Raw genomic sequence first — 20,943 nt, 5'->3', positions numbered from 1 at the left:
TCAGGTCATGCCACCTCTCCAAGCCTGCTTCCAAATTGTCAAAGGAGAGCGTTGGTCTTGGAGGGCTCTGAAGGGGCACTCTGGACTGTCCCGAGGCCTCGAGTGGGGAACCTTTGGAAGCAAGGGTCAGAATAGTGCCTGCCTCCTGGGTGTGTGTGTGTGTGTGTGTGTGTGTGTGTGTGTGTGTGTGAAGGATGAAGAGTCAAGGAAGCACGGTGTGTGTGTGTGTGTGTGTGTGTGTGTGTGTGTGAAGGATGAAGAGTCAAGGAAGCACGGTGCCCGGCTCATAAGGCATCAGGTGTCACTGTCATGCCCTGTGTTATTTATAAAGACGCTGGTCACTCTTGGCTTCTCTGATTTTTGGAGGGACAGAATGATAAAGCCCTCGCTGCACTTGCAAACCTCTCTGAGTGCTTCTGCAAGCAGATATGCAAAGTGAGAGCTATAAATTCAGGTTCCAAAGGCTTGCGAGAGTAATGACCCACATTATCATACTGAGCTCCCAGCTACGGCACCGATCAAATAATCAAACGTTACATCTGAGCACCGGGGAGGTGGCAGGGACGCTGCTGAAGGAACTTCTCCCCTGGACTAATTCCACTTCGGACATTAAAGCCACCTTGAGGTATGGGTCTGCTCTTAAATGTCTTTAAAACAAAACAAAAGAAGAAGATCCTCAAGTCGTGGCAGCTGGTGAATATAAAGGAGAGTCACACCACCCTATGGATGCAGACAGCTGTTCCCCCGTCTTTCATGTACAGAGGCTCCCTGGTAAAACAAGCAGGAGTGAATCTGCTGGGAAGCTATAATGAGGCTTGGGATTCAGGCGTCTGCACCTGCATGGGCCTTGACCTAATTTTATATTCATAATTGGTGTTCTTGCATTAAAAGAACCCCCTAAATTATAGAAGCTCCTGGCCCCACAAAACCTGGGTCCACCCCTGATATAAACCAGTGGAATTTAAATTCAAGAAGGGAGTTCACCGGCCTCCTGGGAGGAAAAGCGAACAGAGCAGCAGAGATGTTCTAGGCTCGCAAGGGGAAAGGATGGGGTGGCTGGCTGTTTAATGAATTTTAAGGACATGTCAAGAGATGGTGTCAAGTGGGCGTAAAAACCCAAGCACAGAGTAGATAGCACACGCAGGGAAGACCCAGGACGCTCGGGGTGATGTTGTCCACGCTTAGGGAAGGGAGAGAGGAATCGGTTCACGTTGAGACCAAATTAAATTTTAAGAAACCAATTTGCCAGTGAATGATGAGGGAAGTCAAGAGTTTAATGATATGTGGATCTTTGCATCTTAAACTTCTCTCCCAGAACCTTTTCGTTTTCATTAGTTTCATTTTACCACCTCTGGCCACTTGTGAGAAGTTTAGAGCTTTGAGGTAGCCTCCTGGCCCCCCATCCCTGACTTCAGAGTTTAAAAAGAAAATGTCTCTGTTGCTATAAATAGCATGTTTCCATCCCTAATGTATGGTTTAAAGAGAGTCTGAAGGTACCCGCTTTTCACTGGGGTAAATTGCGACAGGTTTATTCACAACAAAAGAAATGAGAAAAAAAGAAAAGAATCCACCTTTTAAAGGACTCTCAGAGTCACTTCTTAAACAGAAACCCATACTTTCCTCTGCTTATATATATGAAAAATGAGACCAAACGATCTGAATAGGATTTCACAAAACACAAAGGTCTAATCAATGCATATATAGAATAAGTAGTCAGATCCCTACCACACACCAGTCACTAAATTCCAGATGGATTAAAGACTTAAACTTATAAACAGAAATCCATAAAAACATCAGGATAAAATATTGAAGAACATATTAAGGTTGGTGTATATTAAGGTTGATGAAATCATTTGAAATCAAAAGTCACTGAAAACATGAAAAGGACGGACAAGACTGACATGTAAAAAAAGATAAACGATTAATATTCATAATATATGGAGCTCCTGTAAATCAATTGCTGTTCAGTCGCTCAGTCGTGTCTGACTCTTTGCAACCCCATAGACTGCAGCATACCGGGCTTCCCTGTTCTTCACTGTCTCCTGGAGTTTGCTCAAAGTCATGTCCATTGAGTTGATGACTTAGGGACCAAACAACAAGCCCCAGTGCTATGCAGTACAAACCTGTTGTTTCAGCTCAGTCCAGTCACTCAGTCGTGTCTGACTCTGAGACCCCATGGACTGCAGCGCACCAGGCTTCCCTGTCCATCACCAGCTCCTGGACCTTGCTCAAACTCATCTCCATCGAGTCAGTGATGACATCCAACCATCTCATTCTCTGTCATCCCCTTCTCCTGCTTTCAATCTTTCCCAGCATCAGGGTCTTTTGCAATGAGTCAGCTCTTCACATCAGGTGGCCAAAGTATTGGAGCTTCAACATCAGTCCTTCCAATGAATATTCAGGACTGACTTCCTTTAGGATTGACTGATTTGATATCCTTGCAGTCCAAGGGACTCTCAAGAGTCTTCTCCAACATCACAGTTCAAAAGCATCAATTCTTTGGCAATTTCATGGGTTTGAAATATTTCCATGTGTGTGCGTGTGCTAAGTCACTTTGGTCACGTCTGACTCTTTGCAACCCTATGGACCATGGCCCGCCAGGCTCCTCTGTTCATGGGATTCAGTTCAGTTCAGTTCAGTTCAGTCGCTCAGTCATGTCCAGCTCTTTGCGACCCCATGAACTGCAGCATGCCAGGCCTCCCTGTCCATCACCAACTCCTGGCATTCACCCAAACTCATGTCCATCAAGTTGGTGATGCCATCCAGTCATCTCATCCTTTGTTGTCCCCTTCTCTTCCTGGCCCCAATCCCTCCCAGTATCAGGGTCTTTTCCAGTGAGTCAACTCTTCCCATGAGGTGGCCAAAGTATCGGAGTTTCAGCTTCAGCATCAGTCCTTCCAATGAACACCCAGGACTGATCTCCTTTAGAATGGACTGGTTGGATCTCCTTCCAGTCCAAGGGACTCTCAAGTGTCTTCTCCAACACCACAGTTCAAAAGCATCAATTCTTTGGCACTCAGCTTTCTTCACAGTCCAACTCTCACATCCATACATGACCACTGGAAAAACCATAGCCTTGACTAGACGGACCTTTGTTGGCAAAGTAATGTCTCTGCTTTTGAATATACTATCTAGGTTGGTCATAACTTCCCTTCCAAGGACTAAGCGTCTTTTAATTTCATGGCTGCAATCACCATCTGCAGTGATTTTGGAGCCCCCCACAATAAAGTCAGCCACTGTTTCCCCATCTACTTGCCATGAAGTGATGGGACCGGATGCCATGATCTTCGTTTTCTGAATGTTGAGCTTTAAGCCTGAAGTGGGTTGCCATACCCTGCTCCAGGGGATCTTCCTGACCCAGAGATCAAACCCTCGGTTTTTAGGTCTCCTGCATTCCCGGGAGTGCAGTCGTCTCTCCCGAGTTACTGGTGAGACTGAGAGCTGTTTGTATTTACTGGTTCTTCTCCTGGTCTATAAACTGCCTGCTGTTCATACCCTGTGCTCCCATTGTCCTGCTGTCTTTTTTCTTAGAAACTTATGAGTTCTTTATATTCAAGGATGTGCCTGGAATTCTACTTCTAGAGATGTACCTTAAGGGGAAAAAGCTTTAGCACATGTACACAAGGAAGCATATAAAGAGTTTTCAGTAAAACACTACTTATAATAGGGAAACAGCAGAAAGTAAACCTGCCTCATCCTCAGGAGGATGGAAAAATAAATTAGGTTTATTCATCAACGGCTACCATACAGCAGTTAGAATCACTGAACTACATCTACAACGTCCAACATGACATATCTCAAAATCAACACTGAGAGAGAGAAAATACCCATTTGTAAAATGATAAGTCCCTCCAAAAGGGAGATATGCAGAGGATAGCACCACTTATATCAAATTTTCCCTTCTGAATATTTTTTTTCCTAGATATTATATTTCTTTCCTGGATATTTTTTATTTCTAAAAACCTTACTATTATTTCGGCTGTGCTGGGTCTTCATTGCTGCCCACAGGCTTTCTCTAGTTGCAGCAAACAGGGGCTACTCTCCAGCTGTGACGCACGGGCACGCTTCTCTTGTTGAGAAGCACAGGTGCTAGGCATAAGGGCTCCATTAGTTGGGGCCCGAAGGGCTCGAGAGCTCAGGCTCAGCAACTGTGGCACACCCGCCCAACTGCTCCTTGGCACGTGGAATCCTGCCAGACCACGGATTGCACCCGTGCCCCCTGCACTGGCAGGCGGGCTCCCCGCCACTGGGCCACCAAGGAAGTCCTTTCTACCTGGACATCTTAAAGTCAGCCTCCTCCCACCCAGCTGAGCACTGCCCAAGGTGTGAAGCCCACAGTCTTGTCTGGATGGCCACCGCAGCCTTCTACCAGGTCTCCTTGCTTCCAGACTGGTATTCCTCCATTCTGTCCTGCACACAGCCACCAAAGAAAGGATCTGTCTAAATATAAACCCTTCCCTGGCTCTGCATCACCCACAGGGTGAAGTTAAGACTCTTTCTGATCTGATCCCAGACCTCTCCAGCCTCAACTCTTACACTCGCTCTGCCTACACTTTACAGATACCCAACTTCTGAGTCGCCTTTTGGCGCTCTGCCCCTGATTGACATCAGAGCGCACTGAGAAACAACAAGCCTCCTCTCCCTCCCACCAGCCCTTCCTCTCTCCGAGCACTAGGAATCTGCTGGCCAGCCCTGCAAGTCTGGGGAATTATATACCATTCCCTCTCCAAGTCATTTTTAATAAGAACACATTTTCAAACTGTCAATATGAAATCCAACAGGTGGCTTAAAACATTGCAAGATGGTTTGGTACATCACATGACTAGGCCAAAAAAAAAAAAAAAACAAAACCAGCCCATATTTTTAATTGAAATATAACCTAAACTCCAACTATGAAATATGGTTCTTGTTAACTGAACCATGTGATTAATTTTTGTATTTATGCTTTAAGGGTAATTGTTTCTTTATGCTTTAGAATGAACTGTGTCTGTATCAGCTGAACAGCTGAAACACTGTAATGAATACATTAGTGCATAATTACATCCCATGTGTTAATGCACTCAAATTCACTTTCCCCACCACACTTTTACAGTTCCTGTCTGTCTCAGAAAGGTTGTGGGAAAGGAGAAATGGAAGCAGCAGGTACAATTTATTGAAAAGTTTGGAGGGGTGTGACCAGATAAATGAACCTGGGGTTTAGTGAAAGGGGTGGACCGGTGTGGGACCCAGAGACTCCTCTCACGGTATGAGCAAAAGCTAAGTGAGGCAATCAGACTCTAGGGTTCTCATCCTGGCTCCATTCTCTAGCTCCCTTTTCCTTCGAATCCTGTCCATCAGGAAGTGGGCTATAGGGGGACTTCCCTGGTGGACCAGTGGTAAGACTTTGCCTTCCAATGCAGGGGGCACGGGTTTGATCCCTGGTCAGCGAGCTAAGATACCACATGCTTCTTGGGCAAAAAAATAAAAAATAAAAAACAGAACATAAACAACAGAAGCAGTACTGTAACAAATTCAATAAAGACTTAAAAAATGGTATATACATTAAAAAAAAAAACCTCAAAAAAATAGTGGGCTATAAATTCCAATTAAAGCAGAATTAACATCAAGTATTGTGAGACAAATTATTAACCTTTCCTGATCCTTAGCTTCCGGAAAAGACTCCTCTGAGGAATCTCAAGAAATATTTATGTTATAACACTGTGTAAAACGGTAAAATGCTACAGACGTATAAGATCGGATCAACGTGACCACCAGAGGCACCCTACTCACAGCAACAGCTGTCCTAGAAACTGGAAGTATGGTCCAATAATCCTTAGCTTCCCAAATGCAGACTCGAAACCATAGATCACCTTTGTTTGTACGACTGTGACAATTTACTCTGGGAAAAACAGCTAGAACACGCTTCTCCATGTGAACCACACGTGATGTCTGTGCATCACTTTCATCTCTAAATTAGGAGGATCCAAATCAGGAGGGCTTTCCTACAGTGAAACCTGTTTAAGCAAACATCTGCTGGTTCCCTGAAAAGTTATTTTTTTTCCACAAGTAGCCTTTGAATTTGCCCCCCCACCCCCGCCGCAGTTTGTGCAAAGACAGTGTGGCCTTTGAGAACTAAAGTCCTTCAGAGGGAGGTGGTATCCTTGGGAGCCTGGGCCTCCTCTCGGCTGGGGAGAAAGCGGGCGGGAGAGGAGCTCGGTTCCAGGCCAGGAAGTGCTCGGATTTAATGAAAGTGACAACAACTGCTTCATCACTGTCAGGGAGCTACTGATTGAAAGGACATGTTCTTTTCCCCTGTTATTAATATTCTTAATCAAAGCAGAAAAGGAAGCATATGTTTTAGTTGAATCCAGGCCCATTCTGTTTTCTCAATTACTCATTTGTCAGGGCAGCGGGACAGGCAAGGCACAAGATGCAACCCCAAGGCCGCGGGCTCTGCCCTGAGCTTTACCCAAGGTTGCCCAAACGACCTTGAACAAACCATGAGGGCAGAGATGCTCGCTTCGTGTCTGTATCCATGACAGAGTCAACAGCCTCCTCTCTGGCCAGCAAATACTCAGCAAATATTAGACAAGTCATCCAGCGACCCAGATGCTTCTGTTGGTGTGACGAACAGGTACAGACCCTTTTCTCCTTCAAACAGTGGGCCAGTTTTTTTCCTTCCGGGCTTTGATCTGAAATTATCTTAAGCTCCCCTTAAAAAGTGGGCTAAGAAGTTGAGGGTCTTATTAATTTCTGGAAATTAGTTTCAGGGAAATGGCTTTATGGAGACCTCTAATTAAAAAAGAAAAATGATCACTGAAAAGATTGTGCAAAATCACAAAGCTAACGAAAGTGACCCAGTTCTGAGGTCATCTTCCCATGCTGTAGTGAAAGGGGGTAGCGAAGGGACCAAGGGCAAAAGGCATGTAGGGGGGAAACGATGCGGGGAAGGGATAGTTAGGGAGTTTGGGATGGACATGTACACACATCTGTATTTTAAATGGATAACCAATAAGGTCCTGGTGTGCACAGCAAGGAACTCTACTCAATGTCAACAGGCAGCCTCGATGGAAGGGCGTTTGGGGGAGAATGGATACATGTGTATGTATGCCTAAGTCCCTTTGCATTTCAGGTATTCATCTGAAACTATCACAACATTGTTAATTAGCTATACTCCAGGTAAGCTAAAAAGCTGAAAAAAAAAAAAAAAAAGAGAGCAAGTGGCATGTGACTAAAGCAGGAAACCTGAGGGGCATGAAGCATCCTGGGTAGACCCTACGTTCATCTTATAAAAACAGAGCGGATAGGAACACAGCTCCCTGCCCCACCAGTCCCAAACTGCAGCCATTTCTCTGAAAGACTCTCAGGTCACCAGACAGCTCAGCTGGGCTCAGTGGGCCCGAGGGCCTGCAGTGCCCACCATAAGCAGAGCCAGCATACCCGTCGGGGGGCATGAAACAGAACATTCTCTAGGGTGTGGTCCTGACATACAGGGTTGCTGGTCCTCAGAAGAAGATTTTGCAGTGAGCACCTGGGCCTTTCTGACCTCATGGCCACGTCTGGCCAAAACTGGAGATGATAAACTCATTTTTCCCAGTTAATGAAAAGAGAGGTTGGCGCGGCGAATATAATTAACCATGTGTTCAAACAGGATTACACAGAAAATTCATCAAGCTGTACACTTATCATTGGTAGGCACACACACACACACACACACACACTCTCTCACAAGATGGTACACAAGTGGGACAGTGAGAGTGGTCCCCAAGCCCACACGTCCCAGAGCATCCCGCTTTCCAGGGGAAGTCTCTCTGAAGCCCAGAGAGTCCAGAGAAGTGGATGTCTGGTATGATCCTGTGACATGCATTAACACTCAGAAAGAATGCTTGCATCTTCTCTGAGCCTACCTTGGCCTGGACGGCGTAAGAAGCCAGGAGCACAGACGCCTCGGGAGGGCAGTAGATTTTTTCATCCAAGATCTGCTTCTTCACCTGCAGGGGCGACAGGGGAGGCGTGACAACGTGCGTGCAGAGGAGGGCCGTGAGGACGGCTAACAGCCGGTACCGCTGGGTGTTCTAACGAGCCCTGCCACACCTGCCTGTAATGATTTTCTGACAAAGGGTATGATTTAAAAAAATTTTTTTAATGCTGCTGACAAGTCGGGAGTTCAGCCCTGAGAAGTTACTGGTAAGATAGCTAGGCATTAAAAAAAAAAAAACAAAACCCTATCTTATCTCTTCTGTTCATGATCAAATGCTGAAGAAGAAAACAGTCTTTGCGGTGGTTAAGAAAGAGACTGACTGGGCTGTGATGGAGGAGAGCTGTGAACTTGAGGGGGTGTCAGGAACAGGCCAAGACTGCAGCCTTGGCCCCTGCTGAGCACACGCACAACCAGACCAAATGGAGTCTGCTTTTTGAAGTCTTAACACGAGCCCAAAGTCAGCGAGGCCACTGAGTTATGACTGCAGGGAGAAAACCATCGCTTTCAATATGCCTGCTCTAAGGAAAAAGGAAGCAATAAAAGCTTGATCGATTAAACCTTTAAGTCCACGTGAGGTCCAGGAAATATAATTCTTAAGCCATAATGTTGAATTAACATATCTCATGGCATTTAATTTCTTAGCCTGGTGGGGTGGGGGGATGTTCCAGACAGAGAGGCAGGAGGGCCTCCTCAAGTGGGGGCAGGTTGAAATAAACACAACAGGAAAGCCAACTCTCCTTCACAGATGTCAACAGTCACCAGATTCATAAAAGTAGTAAATTTTGCCTTACTCAGCCATGAGAGCACTCCTGCATTTCAGTGGGAGGGTAAATTGAGCCAAAGTCAAATGGAGAGTAGGCACTGCTTCCAAGAAAGCCATCTCTATAAGGCCGGGACGTTCTGGGGCCCAGAAGGTCATTGTGTGGCTTCATTTAAAGCAGGGCAACTCTAACTCTTGGGTTTTTAAGCCACACTACAGAAAAGCTGAGAGGGCTTCCCTTTGACATGAGAATGTTGTAGCGCGAATATATATACATATGCATATGTATATATATATATATATATATATATATATATATATATATACACTTTTTTGGGGGGGTAAGCTTGGTTGTTTTATTGTTCGGTTGCTAAACCATGTCTGACTCTTTGCAACCACATGGACTGTAGCCTGCCAGGCTCCTCTGTCCGTGGGATTTCCCAGGCAAGAATACTGGAGTGGGTTGCCATTTCCTTCTCCAGGGGATCTTCCCCACCCAGGGATAGAACAGCATCTCCTCTACTGGCAGGTGGATTCTTTACCATTGAGACACCCGGAAAGCCCTGTAGGAGGACTGGGTGATAGCCTATATGCCTGCTTCTGGGAAAAGTGAAAGTGAAGTCGCTCAGCCATGTCCAACTCTTTACGACCCCATGGACTGTAGCCTACCAGGCTCCTCTGTCCATGGGATTTTCCAGGCAACACTGGAGTGGGCTGCCATTTCCCTCTCCAGATCTCCCCGACCCAGGGACTGAACCTGGTCTCCCGCACTGCAGGCAGACACTTCACCGTCCCAGCCCCCAGGGACTCACACAGCTAATGCCCCTGCAGGGCTTTTTCCGTCACTGATCTCCCAGCGCCCGGCACCGACCACGAGGGACTTCCCTGGTGGTCTAGCAGTTAAGACTCTGAGGTTCCACTGCAGGGGGTATGAGTTCGACTCCTGGTTGGGGAACTAAGATGCCAAATACCTCAAGATACAGCAAAAAACAAATAAAAACTAACCCTGAAACTGGGGAAACACTCTGACCAAGCAGTAGGAACACAAACAAAACCGGCAGCGTTCCCGCCCTCACTCCAGTCCCATTGCCCCTCCAGAAGGCCAACTCCAGCGGTCTCTGCACCTCTAATTATGGAGTAACTTATGGGATGGCCACCGTGCACTCAGTGAGCCTTGCCTTAAAGAGGCTCACAATCTAAAGGGGGAGTAAGTGGGAAATAAGACAACCTAGACTAAGAGTGGCTTGAAGCCTGATGAATCTCAAGTGTTAGTGGAACGCTGAAGCCCCACCTTCATGAGAGTGAATTTTGAACTTTTCGAAGAACTGCTGTTTGCAGGACTCTCTGTTCAGACTTCCGGGGCAACTACCTAGTACTTTCAAGTCAGTGGGGAAGAAAATGGGATCCCTCTCCAAAGAGATGGATCTAGTGAGGGAGCCGCTACCGGCATGGGTTCTTTCGCCATCACACTTCTGCAGTTTCATCTGATACCAATTCTCATCGCTCAAGCACAGTTCTGTCCTGAAGCTTGTTTTTTCATTACAGAACCAGAGGGACTGGCTTTCCAGAGAAAGAGTTTTCAGGATGTGGAGGCATGTGTGGTCGACACAGAGGGGTCAGTCCAGACTGCCTCTGTGGCCATGCCTCTGAGAGGGGGGGTACTTTTAGGATCGGGGGGTAGCATGGAAAGGGGTACCTGCAGGAAGAATAAGTGTTGTGTGATCTCCTGAACCAGCTCTTCCTCGGCATTCTCGGGATAAAATTTGGCCAGGAAGTGAAAGGTGACCGGCTCTTCCTTTGAGACATCGTGATCCAGCACCTGTGGGATCACGGAACGAAAAGAAAACAAGCTGGGTTGGCCCCTCTCCCTCCTGGGGCCACCATCAAAGAACCTTCTGCAGGGAGTGTATAAACATCCTTCTCCCTTCTAAACTCGTCACATTCCCCAAGGGTTGTGATTCTACAGTTTGAAGCATTCACAGAGCCACCTATAACAGGAGGTGGTGTTCACTCACATGGCGTCTCTGAACCAAATGAATCGATTCCCCCAAGTGGCGAGTGGAGCTAAGAATATTAAGGCACCAATGTTTTCAAGGCTGCAGAGATAGCTAACAACTAGAAACTTATAACCTGAGGGTCTTGGGCACCATCCTTTACGGTCGGCCGAAGGTTCTTTAATTTTCTCAAGTCATGGAAGCTTCCTTTACTGTTTGGTCTGGCTGCCTACCTCCAGCATTTAAGTCCACGGTGGAATGGAGCTTAGAGATGACAAACTAGATCTCTGTCGAATCATCTCATCATTAACTGAGCAACGAGAGGTGAAACCTGTCCATCAGGGCAACCCTGTGTTTCAAGGAACCTCTAGAGGGGCCCCCATGAACTACTTGAGCATGGCCAGTAAACCACGCGGCCTTTAATCTTCTAACAATTCCATCCACCCACTGGAAAGCTTGAGCCATCTGCTCTCCAGAATGAATTTCATCTCAGGACATAAACATGCCATGTGACAGGCTACAAGGCTCCATTAACATGTGTCATGATTTATTTCTTTTGAGCAGCAGGCTCCATGGCTCCTGAGGCCCCCCAATCTAATATCCATTTGGCCGACACTCAGGTTACGACTGCAAATTTACTTTGCCGAGAGCCATAAAATGATACCGGTGGTTCTGCTGCCTTTGGTGGGTAACCTTCCAGGCTCCTGCGCAAATTCCTGGCCTCGGTGCCTGAGAAATTAAAAATAAACCTGATCGGGGACGTTCATGATCGTTGGGAATTTCCACGTGAAATTTATAACCGGCAGCCATCCCAATGTGAAGAGCCGGATTTACGTTCGTAAACACAATTTGAACACTTGGGTTCAGCGTCAAGCTGGTGAAAGACAGAAGGCCTGCACTGCTTATCATGCCAAGTAGTAGATAATAAGATGGGGTAGGCAATTGAAGGGGGGGGTAATCTGCGGTAAGAATTCGACACTGACTCACTCTGAGATTCGGGGGTCTTTTAGGAGTTACTGACAAATGCGGAGATGCTCTCAGCATCTCCGCAGTTAGGTGGGCAGGTAAGTAGGTGACAGTGTCTCTGTGCGCATATAAGAACCCACGCAGAGGGCAGTTCCCCGAGGCAATATCCATTTCTGAGCCACATTAGAACTGCTGGGAGCCCAGACTCCTCCGCCAGGCCTCAGATGCCCCAGGAAACATGAGAACAAAAAAGACATTCTTCTTTCACCGTAGGGACCAGGCACTCTTTATTCCTTAGATCATGGTAATGAGTAAATTGAGTTGGGCCATGGTGCTTCTCAAAAAGACTCGAAAAAAATTCCCTAAAGAACATGAGCCCTGAGAAAATCTTTCAAAGACATAAACTGTGGGGAAAAAAATAAAAGATAATACAATAGTAATTTTTATTCACAAAGCCTGACTCCTGGCTCAGGCTACTGAACGGCATAAAGCCTGGAGCAACCAGGTGACATCCGATGACAAACGAGGAAGCCAGGAATGGTGGCAGGTCAGTCCTGGGGGATTCTTCGGGCCTGGAGAGCAGAGGAGGGGCCTCCCCAGACCCACGTCCCACGTGACTTCCTCTGCGACCCGGCCCCCTCTCTACTGTGCACCCGTAATGTTCCATGATGAGCAACAAGCTGGGCACACACCCAGGGGAATTTGGGGCCCACGCCAGCCCCACTAGTGTCATCGGGGTCCAGGCCCACCTTCTTGTCCATCTTGAGCCAGGCCACGGTGTCCTTGATTGTGTACTGCAGGCCAAAGAACCAGGTTTCGCGAAGCCCCAGGGTCCGGCACACCAAGTCAAACAGGTCCTTCCCCTTCCACTTCATCTGCAAGGGAAGAAACCCACAGGGAAAGCTGGCTGAGCCTGAGTTGCAGTCTACTCACAGGAAAAACTCTTTCCTCTGTGCCCCCCGCTCTCAGGTTCCGAAAGGTGGGGAACGACGCTGAGATGGCTGATGAGCACAGAATTCCTAAATAATTGTGAAGCTTCCTACACAAAACCATGAGTGGGAAAATACCAATTAGAGCTTAATGGCTTAATCGCTGCAAAGCACACACAATACCTCCCTTGGACAGTTCCTTTCAGATCTTAATATCCCCAAAGCTGCTAATTTTGGAAAGCTGGTAAATAGCATCCGCATTTAGGAGAGTCGAGCTTCTCCAGTTAACCCGGGGTGAGCTCCCAGGGACATCCATTTCCTCGAGATTTTACTGTCGATCTTTTTAATAACGACTCTGCCCTTTGATAGAAGGCTAGCTTTTTAAAATGTAAAGACAAGTTTTACTAGCTATTTTTAAAAGCAATATAGGGGAGGAAGTTATAATCAAAGTCACAAATCAGGAGGAAAAGGCACCATCAGAGACCAGCCAGCAAAACCACAGTCTCTTAACGATGTGTTAACGGAGGCTGGAGGGGAAGGGGTCCCACCTATAGTCACACAGCAATTTCACAGGAAACCCAGGGGACAAACAGACAGGAATACACTGCCATGTGCTAATTCTACAGCGTCCCCTTCAGAAGGACCTGAAGCAATGGCTGCTAAACCCTTTTTCTCTGCTCTTCAATCTTACGGCTGGAAAAGCAGGTTCAATATCATAATAGGGGAAGAGAATGCCCAGCAGCTTAGTAAATGTTGCCACCTTGTGGCTCTCCAGTTATATCACCCAGGATGCTCCCACATTACTCCTTAGCAGCCCATCGCCCAGACCCCAGCGGCCCCCAAGTATCAGGTGGACATTCGAATGGACACCCGGGTACACGGATGAGCGTAAGCCATACCACAGAGACCACGGTCACAGACGGTGGATTCAAATACTACGAGGTCACCAAACATCAGAAGAGCAAGGACACCAACCTTCAGAGGGGCGTCTGTTCTTCTCCTGCCCTCATAAGAGAAATCTCCACCCAAGGTCCCGGCACATTCCAGATGTATGATGAAAAAGCACTGGGGAAAATTTCGGGTTCAGAGACCTCTTATAAAAGAAGGGAAAAAAGGAAAAAACAAGCAAGACCTCTAAGATTCGATTCGTTTCTGCTAAGACCTGACTCTACAGAGGGCTTTTCAAGCAGGATTTTTCTATTTTTAATGTGTGTGAGCGGACAGTGTGTTCCCTACGAGGAACTCAACGGGGAAGCCCATCCTGGCCTGTTCCATCAACATCAACAGAGCAAAGGAGCAGCCTACATGGAAGGACACCAAAGGCTGCAGCACAGGGCCTTTCCTGGTAGTCCAGTGGTTAAGAATCAACCTTGAAATACAGGGGATGTGAGTTCGAGCCCTGGTCCAGGAACTAAGATCCCACATGCCACAGAGCAACTGAGCCCATCGCCATAACAAAAGATCCCACTTGCCGCAAATACGGGCTGATGCAGCCAGATCAATAAATACTCAGCAGACAAGGGGTGGAGATTCGGGTTGGCTTCTGTCCCTCACGGGGGCCATTTCTCCAAATGTCTCTCTAACTCTGCCCCTGTCCCGCTTCTGGGACCTCAGTGGGGCCCCAGCGCCACCCCAGAGGTGGAGGTCTTTACTAGTAATGCTTGTTGGCACATCTGTGTCCCAGCCTGACTCCAGGACAAAGGGCTTTTTAATTCACGGCAGGTTTTTCTAATTCCTACCGGCAGACTTCACCGAAGAAATGTTATTTTGGAAAACTAGGAGCTTCAGAACGCCGATGATCCTCTTGTCTGTATTTTAAGCCGGCATATAGTATATAAATTATAAATGACTACCTTGCTACCAGATAATGTAACGCTTAAGAGCAGACATTAACTTGGAGAAGTGAAATACCCAGCAGCCCAGAAGATCAAGGTAAAGGCTCCCCATCCGCCATAACTCACGGCCGTGGCAGGGAGGGCTCTGGCAGGCAGGGGCTGTCTGCTGGGAGGTGTGCGGTGCGTCCTAACTCCCAAGAGGATGCTGACTGGATTTCCTGACTTGGGTGCTTAAATTCTCAAACACAATCTCCTATCAAGGCAGTTTTCCTGTATTCCTTTCTACTTCTTTGTTTCCGAAATGCAAAACTATCTCTGTTGAAGGCAAAGACTGCCTTTGTTCCCATGGGGCTTGCAATGAAGTGTGTGTGTGTGGGGAGGGGTGATTCTCACACCGCCTCAATGCCTGTCTTGGATTTTCAACTTCGACTCTAAGAACTGTAGGATGTCAAATGGAAACGAGTCTGAGTCATTAATTACCTACTGCAGACCTGTCCCCTTCTTGTATAAATAAGGAGACCTTCCTTGGCAGCCTGCTACAGCAGACACTGGCCGTTTTCTTGATGGTCTAAGGTAGGCAACCCCCACCCCCACCCCATCACCTCTTTTTCTTCTCTGTGGGGTTTCCTGTTGGCTTTCTATCAACACTCCCCAGCCATCTTTTCCAGTAAGTGACTAGGGTCTTAACACTCTTCTCCCACCTTAAAATAAAACCTGTTCTTGGAAGGGCCCGATATTATTCCTTTATAGCTCAAGGTAAATTAAAGTCTCTGTTTCCTCTTATCTAATCTTTTTTTTTTTGGCTGCACCACGCGGCTCATGGTTTCTCAGCTCTTGGACCTGGGATTGAACCTAGGCCATGGGAGCGAAAGCCCAGAATCCTAACCTAACTAGGCCACCAGCGAACCCCCTGTCCTCTGAGCTGATCTTTCAGCAGGCACCACAGAGCACATTATATGTGTCCAACAACATTAGACACTCGAAATGCTGGAGGCATGTTCCCCGCCAGAGACTCAAGCAGGGACCCACGTGGGGAAAAGCTTTAAAGAACAGAGGAGAATTAGTTAAAGGAGAAAAGGAGATACGTCTTAAAACAAACAAACGTCCCAATCTCTACAAAGAAATGCAGGTCATCTGGCAGAAGTGAGACAAGACAGCCTGAACTTGCGGGGGTGTGGAGGGGACCACCCAAAGACCTTCAGACAGACGGATAATAGGATCGGACCTGCATTCTAGAATGCACACTGACAACATGTTGGAGAACGGGTTGGAGCAAGTGTGAGTCTCTCAGTCGTGTCTGACTCTTTTCAGACCCCATAGACTATAGCCCAGCAGGCTCCTCTGTCCATGGGATTCTCCAAGCAAGAACATTGGAGTGGATCGCCATTCCCTTCTCTGGGGGATCTTCCCGAACCAGGGATCGAACCTGGGTTTCCTGCATTGCAGGCAGAGTCTTTACTGTCTGAGCCACCAGGGAAGCCCAGAGGAGACTGGAATCAAGAAAGCCAGAAGGGAGGACAACTCCCACCTAGAGGAAGGCAAGTGGGAAGGAGAGGAAGGCTGAGAACTGGAGAAGCATTGAGAGAAACACCTGAATTTCTGGGTTTGAGCATCAGGTGGTTCCAGGAAAGGAGGGCTGGAAGATGGGAGAAGTAGGAGCAGCCAATTTTGAGCGAAACAGATGAGTAATTAAGTTCTAGACAAAGTAAGCTCAACTAAGGTGCCCGAGGAAACCAGGTAGAGGTGTCCTAAATACATCTGATTTTGTCTCTGCTCTATTTATAAAATAAAGTGTTCTATTCTTAAGTCATTAAGAGTCTCTCTTGGGTTACACCTAACCTCCAGCGTGCTGTTACCTACATGAGGTTGCACTTTTCAACCTGCCTTCCCCCAAAGTTGGCGGGCGGCCTGCTCAGTCCTCCTAATGTGGGCTTCTACTTCTTCACAGACAAGAATCATTGCTCCCAGTTGCTCCCAGCGGTTCTCAGGACACCCTGCAGAAGGGAGGTCTTGGGTTGTGATGGGGCGTCCTTGGACTCGCCAGCACGTGGCCACACCTGCCCCTAGTTCTGTCGCCAGTCCACAGAGCCGGTGGGTCAGGAGCCTCGGAACAGGATCGACCAGGTCACCTCTCCACCCCCCACGGTGCCCGCCGAGTGTGTACACAAGACGTGGCAAATGATGGCTGTGCAACAGAACACACTTGGCCACTTAAAAAACCCTTGGCTCCAAAAAAAAGGAAAAGCCCTTGACTTTGCACTTCTCTGGTGGTTAAGACACCATGCTCCTAAGGCAGTGGACATGGGTTTGATCCCTGGTTGGGGAACTAAGATCCCACATGCCCTATGGCATGGCCAAAAAAACCCTTGAGGCTCAAACGTGTAAAGCAAAAATGAACTCCTGTTCATCCACTCCTTCAACATTTAGAGAACACACGTTGTGTCCAAGCACCAGATGAGGTACAGGAGGTTAACAGGGAACAGAAGACAGTCTCCGCTCTCAGAGAACAGGCCCGGAGAGGGAACCTGGCAGGAACGGGTGATCACTCCTCTCACCCCGCACACAGGTCAGCTTCCGGTGTGGCTGTCAGTGCTACCGCACCGTGAGGGCCTATGACAGCGCCATCGGGGACAGGAAGGGACCCTCCACCTGGGAGAGCTGAGGAACTGCATCTGAGCAGGTGGAAAAGGGAAGCCAAGGGAGGACCGGACTTGGGGAAGGAGGAGTGAGCAGGGACGTGTGTGACGGGCACAGGGGAGAGCATATGCGAAGGTCTAGGGGCCAAACAGCTTACATGGTCCTTGCAGGAAATGACAGTATTGTAGTTCAGCGTGGCTGGGGAACACTTGCGATGCCATACTTTCAACTACCGTCTAAAACCAGTTCTTCAGGGACTTCCCTGGTGGGCCAGTGGTGAAGACTTCCCCTTCCAGTGCAGAGGGTATGGGTTTGATCCCTGGTTGGGAGGGTAAGATCCCACATGGCTCGAGGCCAAAAAATTGGAGCATGATGTTGTAACATAAGTAATATTGTCACAAATTCGATGAAGACTTTAATAAATAAACAACCCAATTCTTTGTCACCTAACCCTGCCTGTCTCGTGAACCACAGAAAGTTATCCGAGGGGCTGTTATCTGCTTTCTCCCTGAATGGGAACCTGACTCGTACCCATTCTTCATGCACAGGAGAGAAATTAAACCATTACATAAGATGGATGCCTCTGGAGATTCGAGCTTAATTCCTTCCAGGAACCAGCCTCCAAGGCAGAGAGAAACCATGGTTATCTGACCTCGGTATGAATCTCTTCGCTGCCACCGTGTGACCTTCGGCAAGTTATTGGGCTTCCTTGTGCTCTGCAATGGGGATAATGAACAGAACCTGTCTCAGCAGATTGATCTCAGGAGTAAGTGCACTGATACATTTTAAAAGCCTGAGAAGGCACCGCAGTAAATACTCAATCAAAGGGGGTGATTACTCATTCTAACCCCGCCTCTTCTCCTTACATTCGCAAGTGGCATCGTTTAAAGCCTCCCAGTCGTGTTCCACTCCACGGGTGATGGATGGCGGATCAGGAAGGGCACCATCAATTCTCATCGCGCTAACCACGCCATCACTCACTTGACAAACATTTATTGAGCACCCACGACATCCTCGTCACTGCGCTGGGCCCCAGGGATGAATGAGGGATCCGGGACAAGACACTGTCCCTACTCACGGCTGACGGGGAAGACAGGTGAATGGAGGAAAGTGCACCCTGGCCAATGCTCATTGAACAGAGGACTGGGGGGCACACAGCTCAGGCCTGGGGGTCTGATGGGGAGACAGGGGCCTCCCGGGGGAGATGCTGGGTCTGAGCTGGGTCTCCAAAGCCAGGTGGTAGTTGGTCCTCTGATACAGGAATGGGGCGGGGGGGTCATGCCAGCTGGAGGGAACAGCACGTCTGCAGCTCGGGTCCAAGCTGCTGCAAAGGGAAGGAATGTTCTCTGCGCTCTTCTGGTGTCTGAGAGGCAGCATGGCTGTCCTGTCTGCAGTACTGAATGTTCAGTGCAGTACTGAGCACTCGGCTGCAGCCCCGCCCACCTGTGATGGCTCACACCCTCCTCGGCCCACCAGGGCCTGGGTCGTTCGTCACTGTTTCCCAGCCTCCCCCCAGCAAGACCTGCCAGGTCTCTAAGGAGCCACGACCAGTTGGATGAGTCTCTTGTTTATTCATTTATTTTAATATTTATTTGGCTGCAGCATGCAAACTCTTAGTTACGGCATGTAGAGTCTAGTTCTCCAACCAGGGATCAAACCCGGGCCCCCTGCCTTGGGAGTGCCAAGTCTTAGCCACTGGGCCATCAGGGAAGTCCCTTACTATTTTTTTTTTATTAAAACATTTCCTCTTCTGACACCTGCTAGAACATAAGTCATTCAGGCTTTGCACTTACAGACTCTTCTTTTGGGAGGGTTTGCCATTTTTCCCAAACAGATTGCCAGAAAGAGAACAGCTCCTTGGGCTGATGGATGGATTTGCTTGAATCCATCTCTTCCTCCGGAAGGGACGTGTCCCACTGCCTCCCCTCAGCCCAGGGAAGAGGAGGCAGGGGCTCACTTGCAGAAAGAAGAGGGGTGGTGGAGGGAGTGAGAAAGGCCATTTGTGGGAAGGAGCAGGGCTCTGGACTCCACGGCGTGTGGGCTCCAGCCTCATCCTTCAGGTGCCCGTGGTGCGCAGGGCAGCTGGCAGGGAGCCAGGGCGCCCGGTGCGTCATGCTGCGTCCTGGCTGCGTGCTCACATTACTTTAACCGACTGCAGTGCTATTTCCCAGATCCACCCTGCACCTCCATCAGAGATGGATGTGTATGAACTTTATAAACAGGACTAAGTGCTGTCAGCTTGTTATTTTTGGTAGGGGCTGAATTTATGAGCTGTACCCAGAGTGAAGTGCTTGTCATTTATCAACCTCGAATGGTTTAAGGAAATAGCGCTAAGCATTTACGGCTCCGTGGCGGAGGATGTAGGGAGTGCAGCACTTCTGCTCTGGGAAGCAACTGGCACCAATAACCTACGGGGCTGATCCGGGTCTGTTAACTGGGGAAAAGTTAATACAAATCCACGACCTCTTCTTACAACGGGCCAGGTTTAGACTCACAGTCCTGAAACGATCACTTGGTTTCTGGGCTTTGGTAGACATGGAGCCGTCTTTCTCCCACTGTGCTCTTTAATCCCTTGTGCTTGCTGGAGACAACCACGCAGGGTGCGTGGAAAGCCAGACACGACACAGGAAGAGGCCACAGACAGAAAAGGGCAAACTTTCCCGAAGAAACAGAACTGAGTCTGACTGCCGTGGGCGAGATATCTGAGAATTAGAAGACACTTCAGCTTTACAGAAAAGACTCAAGCCTGGAGAAGCTGGCAGAGAGGTCTCATAGATGTCAGGGGACAGGGTGATCAGCCACCCAAGGGAGGCTATTTGACTGGCTGTCTACTCCACAGAAGATGACAGAGAACCAAGGGACCTGGCATTCACTTATCAGGGTTTCTCCTAATTAGCTCACAAGCTGCCCCAGCATTTGCTGTAAAAACTGTCAAAAGGTCGGATCCTTTACAGACAGAGCAACAGAAGGAACGGCACCTCCCAGGGCTCAGGACACGCGTGGCATGTTTGCCATAGTTTCGGGAACACAGAGCCAGAAGGGCTGTGACCTCTCGCAATGCTCATCCCTAACTGACCTCTGCAGCCACGGCTGCCCTACAAGAACTGATTCAGAGAATAGTTGACAATTTAAGGTGTTGCCGTACCAGATCCAAACCTAAGTACGACTTTTATTTGACTGTTTTGAAAAAAAAAAACAACAACAAACAGACGCCAGGGACTTCCCTGCTGGTCTAGTGGTTAAGACTCTGAGCTCCCAGTGCAGAGGGCTTGGGTTCAATCCCTGGTCAGGGAACTAGGTCCCATACGCTGCAACCAAGAGTTCGCATGGAGCAACTAGGACCCAGCATCGCCAAGTAAATAAATATGAAAAAAGCCCAACACCTTCATTTAGCAGATGTACACAGTGGGAAGAGTTATAAAGATGGTTTCGCTGCACAGTAGTGAATAATGAATTCCATTAAAATCTATTCTGGTTTGCAGACTTCCCTGGTGGTCTAGTGGTTAAGACTCCATGCTCTCAACGCAGAGGGCATAGGTTTAATCTCTGGTCAGGGAACCAAGACCCCACATGCCATATGGTCTGGCAAAACAAACAAACAAAAACAAACCACCAGGCTTATGTCTCATGCCTGTGTTCCCTATCGTGGTGAAGACACATCACTCTCCCTTTTTTCTGAGATGTCTCAAAAAACACTTGATTTTTAAAGAGATATTTTGACCAACTGTAGGCTAATGTGTTTTGAGCAGATCTAAGCTGGGCTTCCCTAGTGGCTCAGTGGTAAAGAATCCACATGCCAAGTGCAGGAGACTCAAGAGACCCAGGTTCAGTCCCTGGGTCAGGAAGATCCCCTGGAGGAAGA

General features: G+C 48.1%; 1 protein-coding gene across 7 annotated transcripts in view; it reads right to left on the bottom strand.

The window, feature by feature from the left end:
- Positions 1 to 20,943, bottom strand: part of NF2 (NF2, moesin-ezrin-radixin like (MERLIN) tumor suppressor) — a 71,016-nt gene that overhangs the window by 34,954 nt on the left and 15,119 nt on the right. For all 7 annotated transcript variants that reach the window (XM_004017463.5, XM_027956735.3, XM_027956734.3 and 4 more), the window contains exons 2-4: positions 12,430 to 12,555; positions 10,417 to 10,539; positions 7,887 to 7,970 (exon numbers count right to left, since the gene is read on the bottom strand). In XM_004017463.5, the coding sequence (XP_004017512.2) occupies positions 7,887 to 7,970; positions 10,417 to 10,539; positions 12,430 to 12,555 (333 nt within the window). The remainder of the gene's footprint in view (positions 1 to 7,886; positions 7,971 to 10,416; positions 10,540 to 12,429; positions 12,556 to 20,943) is intronic.

The sequence above is a fragment of the Ovis aries genome, chromosome 17 (assembly GCF_016772045.2).
Source record: "Ovis aries strain OAR_USU_Benz2616 breed Rambouillet chromosome 17, ARS-UI_Ramb_v3.0, whole genome shotgun sequence".
Lineage (NCBI taxonomy): Eukaryota > Metazoa > Chordata > Mammalia > Artiodactyla > Bovidae > Ovis > Ovis aries.
This window is presented reverse-complemented; position numbering and strand designations above follow the sequence as displayed.